The sequence below is a fragment of the Esox lucius genome, chromosome 20 (assembly GCF_011004845.1).
Source record: "Esox lucius isolate fEsoLuc1 chromosome 20, fEsoLuc1.pri, whole genome shotgun sequence".
Classification (NCBI taxonomy): domain Eukaryota; kingdom Metazoa; phylum Chordata; class Actinopteri; order Esociformes; family Esocidae; genus Esox; species Esox lucius.
Genome location: NC_047588.1, coordinates 15,228,648 through 15,239,351, shown reverse-complemented (window position 1 = coordinate 15,239,351; position 10,704 = coordinate 15,228,648). Strand labels below are relative to the sequence as shown.

Sequence of the window (10,704 nt, the reverse complement as noted above, 5' to 3'; positions counted from 1 at the left end):
TGGATCATCCAGATGGTCATTGGCAAACATCAGACGGGCCTGGACATGCGCTGGCTTGAGCAGGGGGACCTTGCGTGCGCTGCAGGATTTTAATCCATGATGGCGTAGTGTGTTACTAATGGTTTTCTTTGAGACTGTGGTCCCAGCCCTCTTCAGGTCATTGACCAGGTCCTGCCGTGTAGTTCTGGGCTGATCCATCACTTTCCTCATGATCATTGATGCCCCACAAGGTGAGATCTTGTATGGAGCCCCAGACCAAGGGAGATTGACCGTCATCTTGAACTTCTTCCATTTTCTAATAATTGCACCAACAGTTGTTGCCTTCTCACCAAGCTGCTTGTCTATTGTCCTGTAGCCCATCCCAGCCTTGTGCAGGTCTATATTTTTATCCCTGATGTCCTTACACAGCTCGCTGGTCTTGGCCATTGTGGAGAGGTTGTAGTCTGTTTGATTGACTGTGTGGACAGGTGTCTTTTATACAGGCAACAAGTTCAAACAGGTGCAGTTAATACAGGTAATGAGTGGAGAACAGGAGGGCTTCTTAAAGAAAAACTAGCAGGTCTGTGAGAGCCGGAAATCTTACTGGATGGTAGGTGATCAAATACTTATGTCATGCAATAAAATGCAAATTAATTATTTAAAAATCATACAATGTGATTTTCTGGAGTGTTTTAGATTCCATCTCTCACAGTTGAAGTGTACCTATGATAAAAATTACAGACCTCTACATGCTTTGTAAGTAGGAAAACCTGCAAAGTCGGCAGTGTATCAAATACTTGTTCTCCCCACTGTATGTATGATATTGACTGTACCTGAAGAAGTGGAAACAGTAATTTAGTCATAACAGTTCAGAGGTTGAAATATAATTGTAATTTTAATCAGTTCCTTAAAAGTTTAAGGCATTCCATGTACAAAAAAAACATTCTTCCAGGAAATTCCAAAATATTCCTAAGCAGTAGTCACGTAATGATAGTTTGAAACAAAACAGGAAGTACATAAAAAGCAGAAGACAAAGGTTTCAATACAAGCATTGCAGTTTTTAGTCAGTAGTTATTTTTAAAATGTTCAAATGAACTCAGATTGGTACAGGTGTAACTACATCATGAATGCACATGTGCATAAAACAAATCTCCACCAATAATCTCCACCATCATTACCAAACCCACCACATCTCTATAAGGTTGTAGAGGGCCCTGACGGTTCCACACTTTCTCCACCATCATTACCACACCCACCACATCTCTAGAACATTGTGCTAGAATAGAAGCACCAACAATGACAGCAAAAGATACTTCCCTGATCTGAACACACATTTATTATGTTGTGACCAGAGTCTAAAGTAATAGCCTATACCCCTTAAACTCAACTCTGGACCTTGAAGCCAGTTCCACTATGTTTTTTTACTAGTTAGGTTTGTTTGATTGATTCCTATGATGGGCAATTACAAAAAAGTATGAAAACATAAACTGTACTGTAAGTTGCTCTGGATAAGAGCATCTATTAGATGTAAATGTATAAACAATTCCAAGAAATCAATGACAAATTTTTTATTTAAAACGTTTAGAGAGATTTTTATGGGGATTAAATGTGATTAATACATATAAATATTTTTGTGACTATTAGGTAGTAACTACTACCAGAATAGTCGTGTACAATATAAAAACCTACAACTACTACCAAAATGGTCATGGGTACTATATAAAAACCTACAACTACTACGAGAATGGTCATGGGTACTATATAAAACCTAAAACTACTACCAGAATGGTCATAGGTACTATATAAAACCTACAACTACCAGAATGGTCATGGGTACTATATAAAACCTGCAACTACTACCAGAATGGTTATGGGTACTATATAAAAACCACTAACTACTACCAGAATGGTCATGGGTACTATATAAAACCTACAACTACTACCAGAATAGTCATGGATACTATATAAAAACCTACAACTACTACCAGTGTGACCTCTTCACAGGTGTGTTTTCACCTTTCAGAATTAGAAGTGTGTTGACAAAGGAAGAATATTGTAAAAAATAACAAAAAAAACAATACATACACACAGCTATGGCAAAATCCCAGCCAAAACCTTGAAGAACACTAAAAAACAAATCAATTCAAAGAGTTACATGATTGGGTAGCACGCCCACAAAGCGATGCCACATTGGTTGTCCTTATTGCGAGCCATCCGTACATATCCCTGATCTCCCCATGTTGTGCCCCAACTGAAAGGAAGGGGAAGACTATTTAAATATAATTACAATAAACACTGATAGTCAACAAAGAATTCCAGTAAATCCCATTTGTTTTATATGCTCTTTTTACTTCCTATTATACCTTATACTATGGTCATGTCTGCCAGAATAGAACAAAAAAGCAGACAGTGACTTGAAGAGAGAACATAGACTAAAAACTATAAAATAATCTCAGTCCAATAACTCTGTTTCACTAAATATGGAGATACAGGAAAATGAGCAGTTGAAGCAAAAGAAGCCCCATTTATACATGTCTCTAATATTATCCTTCATCCTGATCCTTGTCCACATTTTCATTATGGCCAGTTCATTTTGTAAAGCTTAGACAAATAAAACACATGCATTGTCATGTGACAAAGTGTGTACAGATAAGATCAGTCAAGATCAGGATCCGATCACCAAAAACATTTAAAGCAGATATGAATGGGGATACTGAGTAAAACCCTCTTACCTGTTTTTTACCAGCCAGAAATCCTGCCCATCCATGGTACCATATCCCACAGCAAGGACGGCATGGTTTGGTTTCTTTGTACAAGTTGGATCATCGTAAATTCCTGTAATAATACATGGGATGGAGATAGCATAGTCAGTTCTAGATACAGTATACATTTTGACAAAAACATTTCTCCATAAAGTCAAATATTACAACACAATAAAAGCTACATTGGAAAATATATACATTTATATTGCCAACATTAAGTCCATTCAGTCCTTAACGTTACAAAACCTAAGAAGTTACACTTTCGGAATTCTTCATAATGCCATTTTTCCGTACCACTCCGGTAGAAAGCGAAACGGGGTCGGGTGGCATCAATGGCGACAGAGACGGGTCCGATGGTGGCCAGTCCTTGCTTCAACATATTCTCATCTCCCTCAGGCAAGAAGCTGTATCTGGAGCAGTTAGCAGCACGCTCTGCAGGGTTGTACTTGCATGGTTGTTGCTAAAAGAAGACAAAATAACAGCTAATTAGCTACAACCAGCTAGTTATTGCAGGACGTTACCAGCTAGTTACTGCAGGACGTTACTGGCTTGTTAATGCCGGACGTTACTAGCTAGTTACTGCAGGACATTACCAGCTAGTTACTGAAGGACGTTACTAGCTAGCTAGTTACTGCAGATATGAGCAACTGATCCAACTGAACACTATGAACAATAGTTTATACTCACAACTCCACTGTAGGGATACGAATGTTCAGAATCAATGCCATTGTTGTCAATAACATATTGGAAGGCCTTTGTCATGAAGCCACCATCACATCCCTTGTTGCCGTATTTGGAGGAGCAGTCCACCAGGTTTTGGGGGCTGAGCTCTATTAGCTTGCCAGTAGTCTTCATCAGCTGGCCCTCCAGGGCCCCAACAGAGCTGAAGGCCCAGCAGGAACCACAGGAGCCCTATGGTCAAGATAAACGTTATGCAAGGATACCTGGACCAGGTCAGGTGGACTAGGTTAATTTAATAGAATTTTAACACAGCAGGCACCGCTGCACTGCTGAGGCATAGTACACTGGCTTCGGAAAGCATTCAGACCCCTTCATTTAATCCAGATTTTAGTAAATCAATCACATTTATTTATAAAGCTTTTTTTACATCAGCAGTTGTCACAAAGTGCTTTTAAAAAACACCAAGCCTGAAACCCCACGGTGTTATATTATATAGACCTCATTTATAATTAACAAAGCAAAAACAGGTTTTTAGAAATGTTTACCAGTTAACTGAAAATTTTAATTGAAGTATCTAATGTACATAAGCATTCAGACCCCTTATTCAGTACTTTGTTGAGGAGCCTTCAGCAGTGATCACATCTCTGAGTCTTTTTAAGTCTGCGTCTACCAGTTTTGTAAACCTGGATCTGGACAGTTTCTCACATTCTTCTTTGTAGATCCTCTCAAGCTCTATCAGATTGGATAAGAATTAGTCTCCTTAGGATGGCCACAATAAAAGAAAAATTCTAAAATGCGCAGTTTCACTGTATTTTGGGGGGGGGGGGGGTTCGGGGGGTCCAGGGGGGTCCGAAAACCAGTCAGTATCTGGTGTGACCACCATTTGCCTCACGCAGTGCAACACATCTCCTTCGCATAGAGTTGATCAGGTTGTTGATTGTGGCCTGTGGAATGTTGGTCCACTCCTCTTCAATGGCTGTTCGAAGTTGCTGGATATTGGCAGGACCTGGAACACGCAGTCTTATACGGCGATCCAGAGTAGAGCGGTCACAATATCAGATTTTCACTACACAGTTATCATGGCCAAAATAATTAACGGTAAAGATATTATCGCGGTATCTATAAAAAGAAATGTAAGAAAAAAATGCTGTCAGTCAAAATCACCTTCAACTTTGTTTGATATGCTTTTTTCTCTTTTTTGGCAAATGAATTACACTCAAAATAAGAAAGTATGGCGTTGGAGAGTATGTAACCGTAACTGTACAATTAAAAAAATAAAAGCATACAAAAAGAACAATTTCACTTAATGGATAGTGCAGCTTCTGCAGTAAAGCGGTCGATGTATCGATCTGTTGTGGTGAAGAAAGAGCTGAGCCGCAAGGCGAGGCTCTCGATTTACCGGTCAATCTACGTTCCTACTCTCACCTATGGTCATGAGCTTTGGGTCATGATCGAAAGGACAAGATCCCGGATACAGGCGGCCGAAATGAGCTTTCTCCGCAGGGTGGCTGGGCGATCTCTTAGAGATAGGGTGAGAAGCTCGGTCACCCGGGAGGAGCTCAGAGTAGAGCCGCTGCTCCTCCACATCGAGAGGGGTCAGCTGAGGTGGCTTGGGCATCTGTTTCGAATGCCTCCGGAACGCCTTCCTGGGAAGGTGTTCCAGTCCCGTCCCACCGGGAGGAGACCACGGGGAAGACCTAGGACACGCTGCAGGGACTATGTCTCCCGGCTGGCCTGGGAATGCCTTGGTGTCCCCCCGGTAGAGCTGGAGGAAGTGTTTGGGGAGAGGGAAGTCTGGGCATCTCTGCTTAGACTGCTGCCCCCGCGACCCGGCCCCAGATAAGCGGAAGATGATGGATGGATGGATGGATAGGGAAAAAGCCACTGATAAACAAAAGATCATGCACATTTTAGAGTGGCCTTTTATTGTGGCCAGCCTAAGGCACACCTGTGCAATAATCATGCTGTCTAATCAGCATCTTGATATGCCACACCTGTGAGGTGGATGGATTATCTTGGCAAAGGAGAAGTGCTCACTAAAACAAATTTAGACAGATTTCTGAACAACATTTGAGAGAAATAGGCCTTTTGTGTACATAGAGAAAGTCTTAGATCTTTGAGTTCAGTTGATTATAACTGACAACTAATGAAAACCCCAATGAAAACCCCAAATTCAGTATCTCAGAAAATTTGAATATTGTGAAAAGGTTCAATATTGAAGACACCTGATGCCACACTCCAATCAGCTAATTAACTCAAAACACCTGCAAAGGCCTTTAAATGGTTTTTCAGTCAAGTTCTGTAGGCTACACAATCATGGGGAAGACTGCTGACTTGACAGCTGTCCAAAAGACGACCATTGACACCTTGCACAAGGAGGGCAAGACACAAAAGGTCATAGCTAAAGAGGCTGGCTGTTCACAGAGCTCTGTGTCCAAGCACATTAATAGAGAGGCGAAGGGAAGGAAAATATGTGGTAGAAAAAAGTGTACAAGCAATAGGGATAACCGCACCCTGGAGAGGATTGTGAAACAAAACCCAAATAAAAATGTGGGGAAGATTCACAAAGAGTGGACTGAAGCTGGAGTCAGTGCTTCAAGAACCACCACCCACAGATGTATGCAAGACATGGGTTTCAGCTGTCGCATTCCTTGTGTCAAGCCACTCCTGAACAAGACACAGCGTCAGAAGAGTCTCGCCTGGGCTAAAGAAAAAAAGGACTGGACTGCTGCTGAGTGGTCCAAAGTTATGTTCTCTGATGAAAGTAAATTTTGCATTTCCTTTGGAAATCAAGGTCCCAGAGTCAGGAGGAAGAGAGGAGATGCACAGAGTCCAGTGTAAAGCTTCCACAGTCAGTGATGGTTTGGGGTGCCATATAATCTGCTGGTGTTGGTCCACTGTGTTTTCTGAGGTCCAAGGTTAACGCAGCCGTCTACCAGGAAGTTTTAGGGCACTTCATGCTCCCTGCTGCTAAATAACTTTATTGAGATGCAGATTTCATTTTCCAACAGGACTTGGCACCTGCACACAGTGCCAAAGCTACCAGTACCTGGTTTAAGGACCATGGTATCCCTGTTCTTAATTGGCCAGCAAACTCGCCTGACTTTAACCCTATAGAAAATCTATGGGGTATTGTGAAGAGGAAGATGCGATACATGTGCTGTACATGCTCATACTTTTCATGTTCATACTTTTCATTTGGCCAACATCTCAAAAAAAAAATGTTTTGTATTGGTCTTAAGTAATATTCTAATTTTCGGAGATACTGAATTTGGGATTTTCATTAGTTAGTCAGTTATAATCGTCACAATTAAAAGAAATAAACATTTAAAATATACCAGTCTGTGTGTAATGAATGAACATAATATACAAGTTTCACTTTTTGAATGGAATTACTGACATAAATCAACTTTTTAATGATATTCTAATTATATGACTAGCACCTGTATGTAAAAGTACTACACCAACATGATATCAAATAGTAATTGTTTTCATTTCTCATAGTAACAATAAAATCACTACAATTTTATTTTACTTCAAATATAATTTTACTGACAGGCTTTGAAATTAAGTTAAACTGAAATTATTTTGTTATGCTTATAGGCTGGGCTGGTCCTTTAGTGGTTTTTGCACTTCGGCCAACAACTTCCACAACGACTAAGAAAAAAGAATAAGAGACTATATTCTTTAAAGTCCTCATGCAATGTTTTACATTTCATTATTAAATCATCAGTTTGTCTCATAAATCACGAATACTTGTGAATCACTATAAAAATATATATTTTAGATAATATATTTCCCTGATTCCCAATTTGGCCCTTGATATGCAGTTTGGTCATGGTCATACAGGATATGGAAACAAATATATTCAGTTTCATATATCTGATTGACTGATAGGATGGTCTAAAGCAGGGGCTTTTAATGTTACATGCTAACCAATGTTTGCCAATATTAAGCACACAACAAGATTGTTTCTATTTTATTTAAATTACTTTGGAAAATGTTTGTTTTGAAAACTGTAAGAGACGGGCACGGCCTGCTCAATACCGGTTGTTATATTTCTATGTTGAATGTCTTTAGGTTCTAGTCATTCTGTTTCTATGTTAAGTATTGGTCCTTGTGTTCATTGTTTTCATCTGTGTCTTTAGTCTTCTCAGCTGTGTTTCGTTTTCCCCTCTTCACCTCCATATTTATTCTCCCAAGTTCACTGACTGTTTGTTGGTCATTGTTGAATGTTACGTTTGTAGCCTGTCTAGCCTGGGGAGTCTTGTCATGTATTTTTTATTCAAATCTGTTATTATCATTACTCTGTGTTTGTATCCTGCCTCCCTGTACCTGTAACGTGACAAAAATGGTATCTTGCAATTCATTCATACATTTTGCACAATTTCAGTGTTATTTTGACCGCATTGTCTGCAATGATATAAAGTAATTACTGTTCAATAAAACAGTACACATGTATACTAATCTTAGAGGAGCACAAAGGAACTGCACTGATAGCTGTTCATCATTTCCTGCATTTTGACTGAAGTGATGTTTTTTGATTTTCACTGATGTATTTCTAGTTTTAGATCGACATAAGCAATTGATAGACACAAATATAACCAAATAATTTGGGAAAAAAACAAACATAGGAAGGTACGGTAACTGCCAAATGAAATGTTAATTAAATGTTGGTGCTGCTCACACTGGCCATCCCTGGTCTAGAGAACACATTACCTGCATTTTGACTGAAGTGACATAGCCCTTCTCTCTCCAGTCAAGGGTATCAGGTATGGGGGCACCAGAGGATCCCAAAAATGCAGAGGGTTCCCTCTTGTGGTCAGCAGGAACAAGCAATGAGCCAAAAGACTGGGCAATTTCCTCTTGGGTCTGAAAATTGTTGACAAGATATGCAACACATTGACCACAGTCAGTATTTAAAATGCTCTTACTGTAATTAGTATAAAAGACCCAACCCATTAACCCAAGGCTACATCAACAGATTAAAGATTGTCAGTGCTCTGAGGACCTCACCAAATCCCCCATGTGATTCATGCCCAGGTCATAGGTGTGCATGCCCATGGAAGCTTCCAGGTTGTGGAGGCTGATCAGCTGAATATTCCTCTCCCAGATCTCCCTTCGGCCCAGTTCCTCCACCTATTGTCCACACAGAGGAGTTGAAACATCTTAGTGTGAGATAATTCAACAATAAAATTTGAAATACGTTACAATTATAAACAATACACATTCAGTCTCACTGCATCCAGGTATTTAGGTAGTTACATGTAAGAAATGTTTTGGGGGGAGGTGATGGTACTCACAACCTAAACACTTACATAACTTCACTACAGCAATTACAGCATCAGCTTTGTCTCATATCTAAAATATGTTGTAGTATTGGTGGCTCATCTCACCTCAGTCTGGTAATCTTTGCCATGTGTCTTCTTCCACATCTGCCAGTGCTGTTTCAGCGTTGTGTCAAACAAGGCGAAAGCAGTGCCACATACCAGCAAAGTGAGAAAAAGACTCCCCAACATCATGTCTGCACAGAGAACAGACAGATACCGATGCAAGATTTTTGTTTGAGAAAATACATGCAACATGCAACTGGATAACCACAATAACATTCAGCACCTGTAAGTCTATATGGGAGGAGAATGGGTTATTATTCAATAAATGACAAACATTAGCTTTTTTTCATTTAATATTGGATCTAAATATTGAAGTCAAAAGAAATCATATATAAAGCATATAAATATAGTATGTGTGGGAGATGCCCCATTGCCCAATGTAGCTGTAGTTCCACAAAAATGTAGTTCCACACATTTCAACAAAAATGCTCACTGCAATGGAAAAAAACCTAGTAGGCTGTCACATGTTCAACCGTTAACAGGAATTAAAAGTGATGCGCAAGCAAACTATTGATCACAAGTTCTTTTAAAGAACTAACCAAAAAATGTCCATCAATCAGAATCATTCCACCTTCAAGTATATTTATATAGTCCAATAGTCAATATCATATATGAATTTGAGGTAAAATATCAGTGACGAATACTTTCTGATGCACAGGTGTAGTTCACCCTGAGTTTACTACATCTCCTTACGAGGCCCAAATACAAGAACAGATTAAAAAAAAACTGAAGGCTGTCAAATTGCGTTATTGGGTAGTGTAATTCTTTAGTTAATCGACTAGACAATAAAACATGGTATACGATATATAACAGTATGGCGGGAAACAGAATGACACAACATGATGTCATAAAGTAATATAAGTAGTAATGAAAATACACATTTGACAATTTTACATAAAGAAAAACAGAGGCTAATTATGCATTTATGACCAATAAGGAAGTAGTGTTGCGTTCATATTAAAAATGAAACTAAACCGAATGTTATCTGGAAATGTTTTCTAGCTGGTCTATTTCAAAAATATATAGCTGAATAAAAACACCCTAGCTACCAGATTATTAATCGGAAATAGTGTCTCTAGCTGGACTAACAACGAATATATTTTTTACCTTGCAAAACTCGGTTGCACGGAGGTCGCGTCAATGGATTTCCGTGGTATCTACTTCCCTGATTGACATTTAACTGTATGTCACGTAGGTAATAGTGACATTACCATCACTATTATACCTACACAATCAAGCCACATGAGAAGTGCCACAAAATGTCATAAAAAACATACTTATATGTTACCGCTTATAGTGCTGACAGAACCCACGTGTTATAATGACGTCACTGTAATTAATATAACTATTTGAAAATGCAATGCAATACAACATAATTTTCCCGGAGATTTTTGTACCTTATAAAACTTTCAGTTGCACCTGATGGTGATTGAGGACGAGGCTTGTCAAATGATTTCAGTGTGGTCTGTTTCCTGCTCAATGTTCACTGTCTGAAACGCAGATGAGTTCTTCTTATTGAGAATTTCTGTTGTTGTGTAATTTCCCCCCCCCCGCCCCCCCAAAGAAAAAAATATATTTAGGTGAGCTCAACTGTTCATTTAAGTGGGTTAAAATGAAAACGGAAGTAAAAAACAATATATCACTTGCACCATGGAAATAACAATCTTTAAATTATTCATTTTAAACACATTCTGCTGATAAGACACATTCTGTTTTATTCAACATGGCCCACTTACCTTTTCTAGTATTAAAGCAATGTAAAAAGTTAAAATATCAATCAATCAATTAATAAAATGTATTTATAAAGTATTTTTACATCAGCAGTTGTCACAAAGTGCTTTTACAAAACATCCAGCCTGAAACCCCAAAGAGCATGCAACAACAATGTT

General features: G+C 39.0%; 1 protein-coding gene across 2 annotated transcripts; it reads right to left on the bottom strand.

Moving 5' to 3' along the window:
* Window positions 1–1,105: 1,105 nt before the first annotated feature.
* Window positions 1,106–10,330, bottom strand: LOC105031242 (cathepsin S). 2 transcript variants are annotated; one of them, XM_010905565.5, is made up of 8 exons: window positions 10,213–10,330; window positions 8,819–8,946; window positions 8,439–8,561; window positions 8,142–8,294; window positions 3,429–3,653; window positions 3,036–3,201; window positions 2,712–2,814; window positions 1,106–2,230 (listed from the first exon to the last, which is right to left on the bottom strand). In XM_010905565.5, the coding sequence occupies exons 2-8, from the start codon at window positions 8,942–8,944 to the stop codon at window positions 2,131–2,133; spliced, it is 996 nt and encodes a 331-aa protein (XP_010903867.4). In that variant the 5' UTR covers window positions 8,945–8,946; window positions 10,213–10,330; the 3' UTR covers window positions 1,106–2,130. The 2 variants fall into 2 exon arrangements, with proteins under 2 accessions (XP_010903867.4, XP_010903868.4); XM_010905566.5 differs by lacking the exon at window positions 10,213–10,330 and adding an exon at window positions 9,923–10,048.
* Between the last annotated feature and the right edge of the window lie 374 nt (window positions 10,331–10,704).

Coding starts and splice junctions, on each gene's coding strand:
- LOC105031242 (XM_010905565.5), bottom strand. CDS start 8,944: ATGATGTTGGGGAGTCTTTTTCTCACTTTGCTGGTATGTGGCACTGCT. Junction 3,202..3,428: donor CGTATCCCTACAGTGGAGTT/GTGAGTATAAAC, acceptor GTCTTCTTTTAG/CAACAACCATGCAAGTACAA. Junction 2,231..2,711: donor TTCTGGCTGGTAAAAAACAG/GTAAGAGGGTTT, acceptor CCTTCCTTTCAG/TTGGGGCACAACATGGGGAG.